The sequence below is a fragment of the Pongo abelii genome, chromosome 2 (assembly GCF_028885655.2).
Source record: "Pongo abelii isolate AG06213 chromosome 2, NHGRI_mPonAbe1-v2.0_pri, whole genome shotgun sequence".
Classification (NCBI taxonomy): Eukaryota; Metazoa; Chordata; class Mammalia; order Primates; family Hominidae; genus Pongo; species Pongo abelii.
In genome coordinates, this window is record NC_085928.1 from 100851210 (window position 1) to 100869119 (window position 17910).

At 46.0% G+C, this 17910-nt stretch overlaps 1 protein-coding gene across 5 annotated transcripts in view; it reads right to left on the minus strand.

Moving 5' to 3' along the window:
• CACNA1D (calcium voltage-gated channel subunit alpha1 D) overlaps window positions 1–14285 on the minus strand; it is a 335843-nt gene extending 321558 nt beyond the window's left edge. For 4 of the 5 annotated variants that reach the window (XM_054552053.2, XM_054552054.2, XM_054552052.2 and 1 more), the window contains exons 1-3: window positions 13661–14021; window positions 11433–11742; window positions 7174–7279 (exon numbers count right to left, since the gene is read on the minus strand). In XM_054552053.2, the coding sequence (XP_054408028.1) occupies window positions 7174–7279; window positions 11433–11742; window positions 13661–13727 (483 nt within the window). In that variant the 5' untranslated portion in view covers window positions 13728–14021. Of the gene's footprint in view, window positions 1–7173; window positions 7280–11432; window positions 11743–13660 lie in introns of all 5 variants that reach the window. The other variant, XM_024244717.3, reaches the window with a different exon arrangement.
• Between the last annotated feature and the right edge of the window lie 3625 nt (window positions 14286–17910).

Genomic DNA, 17910 nt, shown 5'->3' on the forward strand with positions numbered 1-17910 from the left:
TGTATAAGGTATGACTATAAAATAATGATATTCACATTGTAAAAAAACAAACCAAATGAGCAAGGACCCCCATTGGAATTCCTCTTAAGGAATTTTAATAGTAAAAAAACCTAAATTCTTCTTTTTTTCCTTTATTTTTGAGACAGGGTCTCATTCTGTCACCCAGGCTAGAGTACAGTAACATAATCACAGCTCACTACAGTCTTGACCTCCCAGGCACAAGCAATCCCCCCACCTCAGCCTCCTGAGTAGCTGGGACCACAGGTGCACGCCACCACACCCAGCTAATTTTTTTTTTGGGGGGGGAGACATGGAATCTCACTATGTTGCCCATTCTGGTTTTGAACTCCTGGCCTCCAGCAATCCTCCCTGCTAAGCCTCCCAAAGTGCTGGGATTACAAGCATGAGCTACCATGCCCAGCCACAAATCTCAATTAAGAGCTGGGTTTTACTTTGGAAAAGCCGTCAATACTCAATCAAGTAATGCCTTTGTCGAAATGACGTAAGGCTTAACAAAAGAGATATAACTATTTGTATAGCACATAGACTGTTTCACATTGTATCATTAGGAAACCAGCTTTGGGTAAAGTTTTACTACACGAATCCATCTACTCTGGTCATTTTAAGGCTCTCTCTCCTTCTACCACATTTTTTTTTTTTTTTTTTTTTTTTTTTTTGAGATGGAGTCTTGCTCTGTCACCCATGCTACAGTGCAGTGGCTCGATCATATTCCCCTACAGTCTCAAACTCCTGGGCTCAACTAAGACTCCTGCCTCAACCTCCCACATAGCTGGGACTACAGGCACATACCACTATAACTGGCTCAACCAATTTTTATGTGAAAGGTGACAGTCACACATCCATCCAAATAGAATCATCTGCAATGTGTCTAATATACAACATTGAACACAGAAGACAGGTTTATAACTTACAGATTCAAAAAGTATCAAGTACTTGTCTTTCTTCCTCTTTAATAGTTAAATTTGCCAAGAAAGAAAGATATAATCCTGAAATTAAAGACGAACTCTGCCAGGTGTTTCCTGGGATGTCATTACTAATGGACAAAAAGTCAGCCTCTCAGGCAAACATTAATCATTAGCCAATTGTTGATAATTAACTAATGATCTACAAGAATATACCATGGAGCCCTTGTATGGTCATTCATTTATTTATTCACTCATTTGACGTGCATTTCCTGATGTTCTTCCCGTGTACCAGGCACAGGATTAAGTTCACAAGGCTATACACCCAAATCAGACTGCAGTCTCAGCCTCTAGGAACTCATATTCTAGTTCCATCCAAAGTCACTCAGCTAATCAGCCAAAGAGTCAGGCTGTCAGACCCCACAGCCCATGAGCAGACCATCACACTCCATGCCACTTCCCATAACAGTTATAAACCGGGGGAAAGGGGCTGGTGTCTGTACAAGAGAGTTGGACTGGGCACAGGGGTGTCCAGAGGGAAAGCAAGTACTCAGATATAGGCAGGCGGGGACTGGACAAGGATCAGAGAAGGCTGAAGGGAAGAAGCGCAGCATACGAGCTGTCTGAGAAGAATAGACAGAACCTAGGCCTACAGAAATAAGAAAGTTCAATTCCAACAGAACGACAACCACGCAAAGACGCAGTCTTGATGATATACAGACCTAACCTCCACCGTATAGGCTAAGCCCAAGGAGCCAGGTTATGAAATTGTGTTTCAGGTATTATGGTTCACACCACTAGGTGCAAAAGCCATGAGATGCCGAACTACGTGACCATGCAGATACGACGGACTTGATTTTTAAACCCAGTTAACACTATACTCGGATCTCAGCCATGGAGGAAAGAAAGCAATCAAAGTAGACTGTCCCACAGCATTCCTGGCCACTGTAAGGCATCTGGTCCCACAGACAAGCATCCACAGCCCAGCACTGCTTCTCAGACAGGTCCCACCACTCTTGCTACTCTGAGCCCTGGAACCAGAGCACAAAATTTCCTAGACTGCTCTGCTATGAAAGCCAACACTGTGGGTTCTTTTAACCAGAGGTGCACAAGAAAGGCCACAGACCCTAAGCTTTTCAGGAATAACACGTACACCTTCCCACTCATTCCCAGCTAAGGACCTGCAAGAAATCCACAGAGGGACCTGCCACCCAAGAAAATCTGAAACATGGCTCAGAGGAAGGAATGATGGTGGTGCTTCTCCTGGGAAAGTCATTCGTTTGATGCACATCAGCAGTACTTATTTACTGAACATCTACTGTATAACTCTACCACTGCATCAGGCATGGTTGGGGATTCAGAATGCTTCACTACTAACTGTATTCTGAAGATGCTCAAGAGGATAAAGATGTGCATATAGGCCAGGTGCGGTGGCTCAAGCCTGTAATTCCAGCACTTTGGGAGGCCGAGGTGGGCGGATCACAAGGTCAGGAGATCGAGACCATCCTGGCTAACACAGTGAAACCCCGTCTCTACTAAAAATACAAAAAAATTAGCCGGGCATGGTGGCGGGCGCCTGTAGTCCCAGCTACTCAGGAGGCTGAGGCAGGAGAATGGCATGAACCTAGGAGGCAGAGCTTGCAGTGAGCTGAGATCGTGCCACTGCACTCCAGCCTGGGCAACAGAGCAAGACTCCGTCTCAAAAAAAAAAAAAAAAAAAAAAAAAAAAAAAAAAAAGATGTGCATATAAATAACAAAAAATACAGGGTATTTTATGTGCAAAATGCCACAAAAAAGGTTCAGATTGTTTGGATCAGTGTAAGGAAAGGCTTCATGGAAGAAACATAATCTGAGATTATTCTTGAGCAGCTATAAGGAGAGTGACAGTAAAGAAGGGGTGGTAGAGGCCAGGCACGGTGGCTCACACCTGTAATCCTAGCACTTTGGGAGGCCAAGGTGGGCAAATTGCTGGAGTCCAGGAGTTTGATATCAGTCTGCGCAACATGGTGAAACCCAATCTCTACAAAAAATACAAAAATCAGTCGGGTGCAGTGGCATGTGCCCATAGTCCCAGCTACTCAGGCAGTTGAGATAGGAGGATTGTTTGAGCCCCAGAGGCAGAGGTTGCAGTGAGCCAAGATCACACCACTGCACTCCAGCCTGGGCAACCCCTGTCTCAAAAAAATAAAAGAAGGGGCAGTATGAAAGAAGAGATATTTCAAATGGAGAAGCCAGGGGGTGGACAAGTAAGGGAAGGAGGCATGTTTAGGAAATTTTGTGGACAAATGGATGGGGCTGTAAAGGAGAGGAGTGGAGACAAAACCCAACAAAGCTGGACCAGACCAAGCTGGACCTGGCCACACTCTGGCCTTTCCCCCTTGGGCAATGGGTAACCACTGAGGCCTCAGGATCACTTCTGTAGCGGAAGTCACTTGACAGTGGAATTCGCAGGCCTTTAGAGGCAAAATGTCAACAGGCTCAAAACCCAACCTCAACAACAAGATGAGAAGACAGGCAGGAAAAGGGTCACAGACAGTGAAACTTTTGGTTTGGTTTAAAAAGCACCTGGTGGCCGGGCACGGTGGCTCACGCCTGTAATCCCAGCACTTTGGTAGGCCAAGGCGGGCAGATCATGAGGTCAGGAGATCAAGACCATCCTGGCTAACATGGTGAAACCCCATCTCTACTAAAAAATTAGCCAGGCGTGTTGGTGCACGCCTGTAGTCCCAGCTACTCAGGAGGCTGAGGCAGGAGAAAGGCATGAACCCCAGAGGCGGAGCTTGCAGTGAGCCGAGATGGCACCACTGCACTCCAGCCTGGGCGACAGAGCCTCAAAAAAAATAAAAATAAAAATAAAATAAACAAAAAGCAAATAAAAAGCACCTGGTACACCAGGCACTTTGCTAGATAAGGGGATAGAGAGACATGGGCCATGGGCCTTCGCCTCCAGGCGCTTAGTGCTGGTTTAGAGATGGCTTAGAGGTGAGTGCAGCCATCAGTAGAGATCAAGGAAGGTCTGACTTGGCAGATGAAGATCTCCATTCTGGACATTTTTAATTTCAAGCAGTTAGTTTCACACTCCAGAGAAGTAAGAGGTAGCATCGGGAGGAAGAGTACCAGGAACAGATTACACAGACTCAAAACTGTTCAACCATGTCGGTTTGCTTATAAGAAACTGAATGATAGGAAACAAAGCATTTTTCCTCACAGTGAAGTATGATATTGTAATCATCCCCACTCTGACACTTGATACAGAGGCATTCCCCTCCTCTGTGCTAAAAATAATAATAATAAAATCAATGGTATTTGCTTTCAGTAAGTGGAACTGAGGAAATACTGCTATTGACTGAACTAGGAGGGCTATTACTGTGGGAACTGAGTTGCACTGTTTCCATGACTCCAGCCTCCACTAGTCCCTACAAGTCCATAAACAAAAGCTGCATAGAAACTTAAGAGTGTTTATATTTTTAAAAAAATAAAGAACAAAAACTATCCCTGGGAAAACTTCTGCCCCCCAAGGTAGTCTCCAAATCCCAAAACTAGCTGAGTTACATACTATCCAGAACAAAGAACATTGGATCAATGGGGATGGCCACATTTCTTACCCAAAAAAAGTCATAATTTTACTAGGTAACTGGTAACAGGCAGAAACATCACACATAAAACTGGCCCTGAATCTCACTCTATCGCTCAACATGCATCTTTCCCATGGAGCTATGAGGCAAAGAAACCCAGCAGCTTCCAGATACATGCAGCCTTGCAACTCATTTCAGCGTCTGCCCTTTGATTTTACCATTCACATTAAATGAAAGGTATTTACTACAGATGAAAAATAAGCTTCGTTCAACTGCCTCTAAACCAAACCCAAAAATAGAGCAATCACTCCAGTACAAATTGGGTCAAATGTATTAAAAAAAAAAAAAAAAACCAGCTCCCTCATGGGAGGACCAACATGGCATGGGACCTTGCTTAGAGTCAGAAGGAAATCCACAAAGATCTTCCCTTCCCACAGTGGGAAAGGAAGTATTTAAAGAGTCAAGCAGAGTATAAATTCATCTGGTCATGTGACCATCCAAGTGAAAGCAAGACACAAAGTTGAATGCCATGAGTTTCAGAATACTACGTGAAGAGGTCAAAGGAATATACGTTGGCTTTTAGAAAGGCCTGCCAAATTAAAACACTGCCAAATCCCCGCCCCCCCCCCAAAAAAAAGAAAGTTCAAAGCTTAAGAACTGTCAAGAAAGGATTCACTGGAGAGGGGGTGCAAAAGGGAAAGATTAATCCATTTCCTGTATTTTATTTCCTGACTTCTTAGCTGAGAAATCCAAATGGTCTGACAGTGCTTATATCAGTGCCCTGAATTTCCCTGGGAAAAATTCAGAATATTAATTGGCTTACACATGCAGCTACATTAATTATTCCATTGATCTGAATTAATCTGCCTTTCTGAAAGGTATTTATTTTCTAAGTTTGTTTAATCATGTTCTCTTGAGCTACGAAAAGTAACAATCTGGGTCACCATCCACATCGTTAAATTTGGTAACAAGGCTAACACCATCTGTGGCCTAGACTACGATGATCTATCTCCATTGATGAGAGGCTTTCCACCACTTCTGCTTTTTCTTTAAAACAATCGTCTAATGTCACATGTCTACAAAGAAATCAAAAGCTACATAAAATGTCCAAAGTTAAACAAATGATCTCTGGCATTGTCCAAATATATACTACCAGCATTTATGTGGTTATCCAACTCTCATTTATAGTTGTATTTTCAGCATCAATTCCCAAAATTTTTAGAAAATTCTCTAGATATCAAACTACTAAAGCCCACATACAAATAGACATCACATTACATCTGAAATGTGCCACAACATTTTAAATGTAACATGAAATCCTGTACATAAATCGTTAAGGCTTATTCACAAGAGCATAATTTCACTATCTTCAGAAGCCAGCAGAGCTCTCCCACACAAGGGAGAGCCTAGTGTGTTTGCCTTTACAACGCTCGCTCAGTTAGGAACATCCAGCCCTGCTAAAATAGAGCTTCAACATGAGAAGCCAAAAACAAACGGAACCAGCTAAGAGAAGAGAAGAAAAACAATAGAGTTTCCTGTTATCCAGAATGGGCTCCCCTTCATCTCCCATTCTGCATGGCTTCTGATTGCAAAGAACCAATCCTTGCAAGAAGGATGCTGCAGCACCAGAAAAATCCTGAAATGGCTTCTGAATCATCAAAGAAAGATTGCAGAATGTCAGAGGTAAAAACAATCCTAGCAATCTTCTTACCCAATCCTCCTAATTGCCAGGTGGCTGCACAGCAATGCAGAAAGGTATGAGAAATGACCCCAAATACAGCTAGTTGACAGGTGAGTGGGACAAGATCCTAGTCCCAGTCTAGTACTCTTTAGTGCTTTTTTAAAAAACACTATATCAACCTTTCCCAAAGGAAGTTCCATGGACCACTGGTTCCATGATGTTAAAGTCTTTTGCCAAAAAAAAAAAAAGTTTAAAGAATTCATGACTGATTACTTTTAGGCACTAGCTGAGTTAAACAAAAGGAAACCTGTTTTTTAACTGCAGAACTTCCCAAAGCTTTTACTAAGCTAATGTGCACTATAAATCTTTAAGAAGGCAGCAAAGTATATGGAAGCATCCTGATTTATTTAACCATACAATCATTTTCTCTTAGAGCATTTCATAGGACGTGGAGTAGAAACTTTAATATTATATCATGTATTCAATAATATCATGTATTATTCTCCAAATTATGCTCTATGTAGATTTATTAGTTTTGTTATATTCTACTTCTCTAAAAATAGTTCATGTACAAAGTCTAAGATAATTCTCTACTTACCAGAACAACTGACCAAAGTACCCACCACTCCCAAGAACACTAGATTTAAAAAGAAAAAAAAAAAAAAAGAAAAGAAAAAAGCTAATATTATCAGGAAAAGAATGGTAGCAAAAACTTATGTGGAGATAACAGTTATTTTAAAATCTGCTCCAAATCTCTTCCATAAAAATTCCACATCTATTTATAAAAGATTCATGACTTTAAATACTTTCATTCAGTATAAATTTGAGAATACAGGTTAAAACAAACAAACAAAAAACCACTGTTGCAAAGCTCCAAGAAACACGACATGCATGGCTATAAACTTCAACCACCCAGAAGGCCAGCTGCCAGTTTAAGTATAGAAGCAAATGATAACCATATACCAGGACCAGCAGGAACTCTAAGGACACTTACCAAGTTATGATTTGTTGAATTAGAATCATCTTCAGGGAATGGGATGTAAATAGCTAAGGCCACACAATTGGCAAAAATAGCCAATAATATAAATATGTCAAATGGTCTGAAAAAATGTGTTAAGGTATATATGTGTCATGGAAACATAAACCATGTCCCTCATCACACTCCCGATCACATCACTTTCGAAGCACCTTTAAAAGGAAAATGACACACACAAATCCTATTTCGGCTGACTGCTGTGACTGCTAGGTTTTCGGCAGAAGTAATCATTGGTGGTCATCTCACAGTGGAGCCTCCTACCAAATGACCTCTCTGTGTCCTTTTCTTCTGTTGCAAGGATCATGTTACACTCATTCTTGGGCTGCACACTGTATATTAAAACCTAAAAGTACATCCAATTAGGGCACTGTGTGAACCAGGTTTCTGCTTCTTACAGGTTTAAAAGTGACAAGAGCCTTACTAAGTTCCCGGCTGTGGTAGACACAGAGAAATCATCATGGGATAAATGTCTTCCGCAGATCCTTGCCTCCATGTGTTAGAGCCATTTTCTCAGGGGCTATTCTTGGCAGGGTCAGCCTAAATCGCCTGTCTGGACTTGGCCAGGCCAAGCCACCAGGACCTTCTCATTCTACCTGTGACTTTCTCATGGCATATTCCAATACCTCAGATGTGATCAGCAGCGAGCCAGGCTTCAGCTCCCGCCTCTGCTTTCTCTGCTAGAGGAATCGATGGCTATAACTGTTTCAGATTAGAGCTGGACTGGAGCTCAGTTTATAATATGCTGTTACTGTGCTCAATTTGTAAACAAATTAAATTAAAAAGCCATAAGAAATCAGCACCAGACACGTTCAAAGTAGGCTTTAACATTTCTCAATCTCGGTGGTCTGTCTGGAAGAATCACTTTGAGATCAGCCTTCAAGAGATACTTACCTAAACATTCTGGTGTTATTAAGAGACACTGTCAAAATTGGCAATACAAAATTTGACATCTGCCAAAATGATTGTTTTTCTTCTTTGGGTTTTCAGCCTTTCCAAATACAAGGTTTTGTGAGCACCAGCCTCATCTGCAATTCCTGGGCTTGATTTTACCACAGTGCTTCGCCTATACACTCACCCACAAGAGGCAAGGCCACGGTTTAACTAAACACTTCAAGGTACTTAAAACTAGAGCATACGAACAGACTATTCTCCACTCATCCTGACATACTTCTGGGAAATCCAAAAATGCCACAGGAAACAAATACTCTTTACCTCTCTAGAGATATCTATTTTTTTTTTTTTTTTTTTTTTTGCGATGGGGTCTCACTGTCACCAAGGCTGGAGTGCACTGGCGTAATCTCAACTTGCTGCAACCTCTGCCTCCCAGGCTCAAGCCATCCTCCATCCTCCCACCTCAGCCTCCCAAGTAGCTGGAACTACAGTTATGTGCCACCACGCTGGCTAATTTTTTTTTTTTTTTTTTTTTTTAGTAGAGACAGGGGTTTTGCCATGTTGCCCAGGCTGGTCTTGAACTCCTGGACTCAAGCAATCTGCTCACTTCTGGACTCGCAATCTGCTCACCTCAGCCTCCCAAAGTGCTGGAATTACAGGCGTGAGCCACCGTGCCCGGCCTCTGGAGAGATCTTGAGTTTCATAAAACCTTCATCTTCGAAGAGCTTTCATAACTCAACGAAAAAAGGCAATGAATAACATTATTCCCTTACTAATTTTGATGGGTTTTTTTTTTTAAGCCAGTCAGCTTTAATTCACATTGGTTCTCTCAACTTATCTAATATTATAAAATCTTTTTCACCCAGGGATCTAACTTTCAGACAGCCCACATTAAGACTTCAGAATGCCCTTTCCATTTTTCCTTTTTGCAGGTCCCCACTGAAATCTAAAGTCAAGGGCCCTCATGTTGTTCTCTATAGAAACGCAACAGTCTCTTCTCTCCCTCTTTCTTCCATTCTTACTTTTCAATTTCCCAATACCTAAGTAATAGGTATTCTTCCTTTTCAATTTGTCAATACCTAAATGATAAACCAGCACATCTGAGAAATACTAACACTGTTCAGGAAGACTAAATATAAGTTGTATTTTTTTGTCTTTATGTTGGTCCAGTTTTAGTCTCCAGGTACAAGTGGATACCACCTCACCGCCGTAAGATTTTCACAAGTGAAGCAGAACAGAGCAATAGAGAAATAGATGGGTCTGATCCTAACAATTCCTTCTGATAAGGAGAACATCCCTCACTCCTCCAGGGGGCAGGACAGTCTGTCATGCCTGTCTGTAAAAACAAATGACCCTTGACCCTTGCTCTCCCACTGCGGATGGGGCCTTGACAGAGCTGCCTGGGGTGGAAAGGATTTCTATAGCCTGCTCCCCGAATTAGAAGGAAACTGTCATCAAAAAAAAAAAAAAAATCATATATCGCTTAAAGATCTATCTATTTTACAAACTGTCCCATTTGTAAACAGGCCTCTCCCTGAATTGGCAGCCACATTCCCTAATTCCTGTACACATGTGTCTGGCAACTGGGAAAGGGAGACAGCAGCGTGATCCAGGAATTCACTCTGTGTGCAAAAATTGCTATGTACACATTACTGTGCACAAAGAGAAACAGCATCAGGCCTCCCACCTACTCCACACAAAAGTAGTGACCCCACAAAGAGGTCTCTGCTTACTCAGAGTCATGTCAAGCCAGTCTGAGGTCTTCCTGGCAAGGTACAGCCATTGTCATGACTCTAGCAATGCCACTGGGCCATATGCTGGCTTACCTAGCTTCCTCCTCGTTCTCAGACTAGAGAACTTCAAAAGAAAATGCACACACACAACCCCAGCTATGTGAGAGACACCATAACTCACTCTAGAGAAGGGACATCTGTTGCAAAATGAAAAAGCACATGAGAACCCCTCAAATCCTACCCTAGCATTTGGCTGCTCTCTCCAAAATCTTTCTAGACAGTTACCTCATTTTAACTCCCGTCCATTAGCACAGAAAATAGCCAACTAAAGACAGAGGGCATGCAAATAGCTGCCGAGCTGGATCCTCAAATTATAAGGGGATTTCAGCTCCACTTTCTAGCTGGCTGCCAACATCCTCCCTTTTTGGTGTGGCCCCTCCATCCTTCTGGGCCTGGTGGAGGGAATTCCTATACTCACACCCCTTCCTATAGTTAGGAACTGTTCTAAGGCCCCTGACAGTTCCAAACACCCTTCTGGGGAAAGGAAATGCTTTATTTTACCCAGACCAATGAATCATCTGCCTAATTAAAAAGCCATTTGCTCAGAAAGAACGCCTCAGTCAACCTCCTCTGAAGAGTCGCAGTAACTGGAGGTTGGCCTCCAGATTTAGGGAAGGGGTTAAGCAGGCTGAAGCACAATCATTTTCCAAGATCTGGGACATGACAGCCATTCTGGGCCATTTGGAGTTCAATTTTAAAAATACAAAGGAGACACCCAGAAATGTAACTCCAGTCCAAGGACATAGACAGAATTTTTTATAAAGGCAGCAACTGCAAATTCCTCCACTGAAAGGGCTGTTCTATAACTCATAAGGGCTCAGGAGGAAGAGGCACACACGAACCTCTTCCTTCACTGGCTCCCTCATGCTCACGTTCCAAATGCTTCTTTGGAACTTGTCAAAAGGAAATTCCAGGAAGTTATAGCATTGATCAGAAAAAAAAAAATCAAAAGTAATCTCTCCCTAGGAAGCATGTGCTCACATCTGTAGCTACCTGAATAATTAGAATCACCAAATGTCAGACTAGAAGCAACCTTAGCATTAATTGTAGTTGCAGAAGCAAATTTCAAACATCAGAATGAGAAGATTCTACTAAAGGTCAAAAATGTATTCCCTTCAAACAGAGTCTCATACAGTCTTTTTTTTCTAATCTGTATACCTTGTTTGCAATAGGTTCAATGCATGCTATTGCCCAAAAACAACACTGAATTTAAAACTAATCATCTAATGTCCAATGACCAAAGGTTGGTTTCACATTTTAATTATCTACCCCTGTGAAGTTTCAGGCTGTCACTCCCTCCCCCCACTACTACTACTATACACACACCCAGACAGTGGGCTAAATATACCCGTACAGCCACCCCTCTGCAACCCGAGGAGACAGGAAGGTATATACAATGAAACCCCTTATATACAACTTCTGTTACTTGCATTCCAGACTGCTACAGCTTTGTGTCACTTCAGAAAGCAAATCCTTTTAAAAAACAGATGGTAAAAGAGAAAATGAGAAAGACTTCCCCCAAAAAAAGGATACTTCCATTCCACTATACTAATGCAGGCTCTTCGGATGGGGTTATTGAGTGATAAACAGAAAAGGGCGCGGGCAGGTCGGCTGTTGGACGAGTTACCCTGTTTTTTGCTCTTGGCGTATTGCTGACGTTTTCTTTGGGAGAGAGATCCTACAGGTGGGGGTGCAGAGGTGCTCATAGTTTGGGCAGCCTTGGCCTGTCTAGCAGCATCGATTGCAGCTTGCCAAGACAGGACAGTTTGCTTGGAGCTATTCGGCTGAGAAGTTGGTCCTTCACCAGAAAGAGGGAGTCTGGTGCCTCTTGCATAGTTTGCCTCTGGGGAGAAGGAGAAAAACAAAGATTTTTTTTTTAAATGAGGATCCAGTGTGTAGGAGAAAAAAAATCAAAGGTTGTCTCCCATCAATAACGGGCGAATCATTCATTCCTATGTTTCCATTTTGAATCTCATGTCCTATTTTTCACAAGCTGGGCTTTAGTCAGCTGGAGAGTCAAGAAAAAAGTCCACCAGCTCTGGTCTCAGTGTGAATCACACAGGATCACTGCTGCATCACACCCAGTGGGGTTAGTACTCCTTCACATCACGTCTTCACAAAGGGTCTTTTAGTGCATTTCTTCTGACAAAACTGAGGTCATTCCCACATTTACTGCACATCTCTGATTTGTAAAACCCATCTATCTCTAATGAGTTAACAGATACATACAACAGCTTTTCTCTAACATAACTACCACCTTCACCAAGGGGGAAAAAAAAAGGCAGTACCAATAATTCATTTAGTCTTAATCATTTTCAGAGTGTTACTCCAACATCTTTCCACAGCCACAAATGTATTTTTTTTCAGTACGGAAAAAAAATCTTCCATAGGCACCGAGGCAATACCAAAAACCCCATAACAAATATCTAGATTATGCACTGACACTTCCTGCAAATGAAAATTCATGATGCTTGGGACTCATTTCCTCCACAGGCTTCCGAAAACAGAAAACATCTTTAGGGCTTTTTTGCATTTTAAATTGCAGCAGCATCAGCCAAGCCAGCATCCAGAGAGACAGACAAGGCAGTCAGCCTGCACCCCTACACCTAGGATAGACTGACTGGATTATGCCAGGGGCCTCCAGGCCTAAGAGGGAATTATCTCCGTGTAGGTTGGTATCCAGGTGCACACAAGGCAGAAACCCAAGGAGGCTCCCTATGCGAAGCCCCCGCCAGCTTTAGGTCAGGCCATCTCCCAGGCAGATCTCCCAGGCACCTGCCGCCTTCCGCCACAGTCTCCTCATTGAAGCAGAAGTGAGAGAGGTGACAGAAAGGTAGAGAGATGGACGTTTGCAAAGCCAATTATTGCTAAGTAAAGAGTCAAAGTAAGCACGGGTTTGCAAGCCTGAGAAGGGGGCAAAGCGGGCGAGCGGCGGGCAATCGGAGCGGGGACGAGTCATGTCAAGCTTCTCCCTAGGGGAGCGCTCACCCGGAAAGGCTTCCAGCCGACAGGGGTTGGGGGGCACTGGCGGTCTCCAAAGGGGAGGGCTGGCCAGGAGCTGCTTCATCCTCCCTCGACCAAGCCCGGGCCGGCGTGGAAGCTGCACGTGGTGCTCGGGCCCGAGCTGGGGAGGGGAGCCCCACAGCGGCAGCGGCTCCCCGGGCATTGCTAGGTTACCGACGTGTGCACAGCCGGCGACGGGAGCGGGAACGCACGCTCCACCCGAGCCCCTTTCCCCGATACCGAGGCCGGGCCTCCCCCGTGAGGGGATGGGTGTGCTTCACCCACCGGCGCAGAGGGCGAAACCGGGCAATCCTAGAATTTTCCGGATGCCACCAGGGACCTTCTTCCTAGTCAACGAGGGGGCGGGGGAGGAGTGGAAGGCGAGAAGAGGCTGGCAAGGGGGCTCCGGCTGAAGACTTGGGCCCCCCTGCCATCGCTCGGGGGCGTTGAAGGAAAGTTGAGCCCGAGGACACTGAACCCGAATCACCCCGACTCGCCGCCCCTCCGGCTGCACCGCGCTCCACACACTCCACGGCCGCCCCCACCCCACAAATGCAGAATTAACTCTGACATTCAGGGCCTGGAGCGGAGCGCGGAGTGGCTGTCACGCATGTCCCCTCTCTGTGTAGACGACACCGAGCTGGCAGCACCCTCTCCAACCCCCTCAACCCACCCAGCGCCGCGGGGAAGGGGGAGGGGGCTGGAGGACCATAACAGGATCGGATTTGGCAGCGGGTGCCCGGGCTCTGGCTGCTCACCGTTCGCGTGGTCCGCTTGCTGCTGCCGTTGATGCTGCATTTTTTTCATCATCATCATCATCATCATCCACGAACATTTATTGAGCGACTACTGTGTGCAGGGCACTGTGCTGGGCGTTGGGGCGGGGGCGGAATGGGGAAGGGGATCACCAATAGGTAGGAGCCGCGGTCCCTGCCCTTATTCTCGCTTCAGCAGGGGGTGGGGAGGGACGGGGACAAATAACAGAAAATAAGGATAATTGATTTAAAAAAAAAACCGCTCGCCGCCCAAGCTCTCTCTTTTTCAAAAATGGAGCAAAATAAACTTTTTAAAAAAATAAAATCCAATGTATATATTATCTTAATAATATATACATGTAATTTTTTGCTGCAAAGGAGAACTGGCTTGTCCCCTCCTCTAGCGGAGAGACGCCGCGGTGATGCCGGCCCGGCCGCCGGGGCCGCTTGGCGCGCCCCCCATGCCCGCCCGTCCGCCCGCCCGCCGCGGTGCCCGGTGCCCGCCGCCGCCGCCGCCCGCGCCACCGCTGGCTCGCGACCGCGGGCAGCCGGAGCTCACATCCGGGGACGGAGGCGCTCGCCCGCCCGCTCGCTCCGCGCCCGCCGCGCCGCGCCGCACGCCGGCTTCGCCCTGGCGACGCTGCGCGCCCGCCGCCGTCCCCCGCCCTCCGCCCGCCCCGAGCCGCCCACGGCCCGCGCCGCGCCGCGCCCCGGCGGGTCTGCAGCCCGGCGCGGGGTTCTGCCCGGCACCGCCTGCACGCTCGGGGTGGCCGCCGCGTGGGACTCGGGGTGCCGCCACCCCGGCCTGGCCTGGCTGACCTGCGGGCTCCAAAGGGTTAAGCGCGCTCCAGCCGCGGGCTGCCTGGTTAACCCCCTCCGCGCCGCACGGTGCGCTCTCCCCACGGGACCCGGAGGAGGCAGGCGGCGCCAGTGGCTCCAGCGGCGCTGGAGTGCGGATGAACCGCTCCTCCCCGCGCATTTCTGGGCTGGGGAACAGCTCGGGCTCCCGCGCCGGCCCCACTTTGCGCACACCTGGAGGAGGCCCCGCCCCCTGGGAGCACAGGTGCTAGCGGGAGGTAGCGGCTGCGGTCTCCGAGCGCACCCTCGTCAAGGCTCGGCCGGACTCCCTGGCTGCTTCGGAGCGGGGCAGGCGCCCCCTGCTTTTCTCGGGCCCTTTCTGGAATCGGGGGGATGGGGTAGCCCGGCTCTGTAGAGAGCACTCACTACCCCAGGTAACTGCCTGCAGCTGGAACCGCGAATCCAGGGCGCCCCCCATCTTCTCCCCTGCCCTGCGCCTGGCCTGGCGTCGCGGAAGGCAACGAGGATGGGGGGCAATATCTCCCCCACCCCAGCCCGCCCCGCCCCGCCCCCACGTGTGTTTGGAGGCAGGTACAGGGACTTCAAAGCCAAGGTCTTTCAAACCGCTCGTGTTGCTCAAGGAAATAGACGGTGCTGCTGAAACTGTTGCCTCCAGTCTGGGAGCTGAAGGGAGTAGTTTATTTTTTGATACCTTCGCTGGCTCGGATTTAGGGTGGGGGAGGTTTGCAAACGGCAGCTCCTGTCTAGAGGGGAAAATACTTTATCTAGTGGATGAGTGATATTTTTCATTTAGCTTTGTGCTGGCTGTTAGGAGAAGGGCGTCTGCTTTGTTACTTCACAGGATTCGATTTATTTGCTTTTGTTCCGATCTGCATGTTCCTACGGCGTTTTAGAACGTTTCAGAACAGTGACTTTAAAGCAAAAATAAAGTAAAAGCTCAGCGTGAATTAAGAAAAATACGTGTTTATGGGAAGGTGCTCCTTAACCAAAGAGAACACACTAGTCATCCTCAATTGTTGGGGGGCACCTGGGCAGAGAGACTGGGGACCAGACAGAAGACTCTCCAGAGGCCTTCCTGAGGGGGTGTCTGGTTCGTGCGGATGAAAACAACCAGGCTCTTGTCCTTTTTTGTGCTTTGTTTTTGGAGACTGGAGAGGCGAGAAATCGCCCTATGGTCTAGTAACAATATAAAGCTGGCCTGGGCCACCTCTCCTATGGCTGCTTCTGATCCAAAATCTGAAGGGATAGAAGACGGTTCCCTCCAAAGAAACTAGCCCATCCAAGGAGCATGTATGAAATTCACAAGTACACATGTCACTTTCAGAACTCCTGGTCTAAAGCCTTGCCTCTTGAGGCCTTTTCTACAAAATTCACTGAGAAAGTTTGTTTTATGATACCTTTGCTGGCTCGGATTTGGGGTGGGGGAGATTTGCAAACAGCAGCTCCTGTCTAGAGGGGAAAATACTGTATCTGGTGGATGACTGAGCCGAACCATATTTGCTCATGGTTCAGTTCAGTGCAGCCAGCATTCATAAGGCACCAGTTAAAATAAGGGTCTGATCTAGATGTCAGGACAAATCTGTGGCACAGTTCCTTCCTCAAGGACAACCTAATGACAGAAGAAAAGTTTGTATACTTTTTTTTTTGAGACGGAGTCTTGCTCACTCTGTTGTCCAGGCTGAAATGCAGTGATGCAATTTCAGCTCACTGTAATCTCTGCCTCTTGAGTTCAAGAGAGATTCTCCTGCCTCAGCCTCCTGAGAGGTGGGACTACAGGCGCGCGCCACCACCCTCAGCTAATTTTTGTATTTTTAGTAGAGACGGGGTTTCACCATGTTGGCCAGGCTGGTCTCAAACTCCTGACCTCAGGTGATACACCTGCCTCGGCCTCCCAAAGTGCTGGGATTACAGCCGTGAGCCACCGCGCGCCCGGCCGTGTATACTTCTTTCATACCATGGAAACATGACAGCTATAACAAGTATGAAAAAGCACTATACAAGCATCAGACAGATTAATTGTAACTGAGGGAACTGAGATGTTTTCACAGAAGTGAGGGCATTTGAACTGATTCTTAAAAACTGACCGGGAGAAAGAGGGATGAATAGGTGGCATACAGGGAATTTTAGGGCAGTGAAGCTATTCTTTATGATACTGCCATGATGGATGTAGGACATTATGCATTTGTCAAAAACCCGTTGGACTGTACACCACAAAGCATAAACCCTAATGCAAGCTATAGACTTTTGTTAATAGTAGTACCACAATATTGGTTCATCAATTATAACACTGGGGTGTACCAGTGTTATAACTGTGTATATAGTGTAGCTCACCAATGCAAGATGTTAATAGGAGAACCTGTTGGGGGAGAGAATACATAGGAATTCTGTCCTTGCTGCAAAATTTTTCTGTAAACCTAAAACTGCTCTTAAAAAAATAAAGTCTATTAAAAACAGGTGACTACTTTTACAGGTCATAAATGATGTATGAGGAATGAGCTTCGGGGGTAAGAGCAAAGGCACAGGGGAGACTGAAGTGCAAGGTGGGTGTGTTTAAAAATGAGCAGGAGCACAGTGTGGTTGAGGCAAAGACCACCTGGGCTAGAGGAGGAGGAGGCTGGAAAGGCCAACCCAAATCTGTGGAAGAAGGCTGGCTGGCTAAGAAGAGCAGATTCAATTTCTTGGCAGTGAGAGCCAGTGAAGGTGTTTTAGCTCAAAAGTGACATGATTAAATTGTGGTTTCGGTCTCCAGGTTTTGTGCGTTAGATCTTAACAAGTTTATGGTATTGCAGGAGGGTTTGGGTTTTTTAAAAAATAATTATTTTTAGAAACAGGGTCTCACTGTGTTGCCCAGATTGGAGTGCAGTGGTGTGATAATAGTTCACTGTGACCTGCAAGCCCTGGCTTCAAGCAGTTCTGCCTCAGCCTCCCAGCGTGCTGCGATTACAGGCATGAGCCACTGCTCAGCCTTGAATTGGAGTTTTTGACATTCCATCCCAGTTTCTGAATGAGTCCCATCTTGGCGATGTCTCCAGCAAGCATTTTTTTTTTTTTTTTTTTTTTTTTTGAGGGCCTTGATTCAGCACAGCTCTAGATGCGTTGGCCCATTGGGTAATTTAAATATTTATATTCCCATGATAATGCAAACTACTGAATAAATAAATAATAAGATTTTTTAAAGGCTTCCTGTGTGCCAGGTTCTAGGGTAGGCACTTTATATGTACTAACTTTAATTCTCATAACAAGCCTATGAGGTACTATAAAACCCTCATTTTGGCCAGGCTCAGTGGCTTATGCCTATAATCCCAGCACTTTGGGAGGCCAAGGTGGGCTTGAGTCCATGAGTTTGAAACCAGCCTGGCCAACATGGTGAAACCCCATCTCTACTAAAATTACAAAAATTAGCCGGGGGTGGTGGCGTGCGCCTTAAGTCCCAG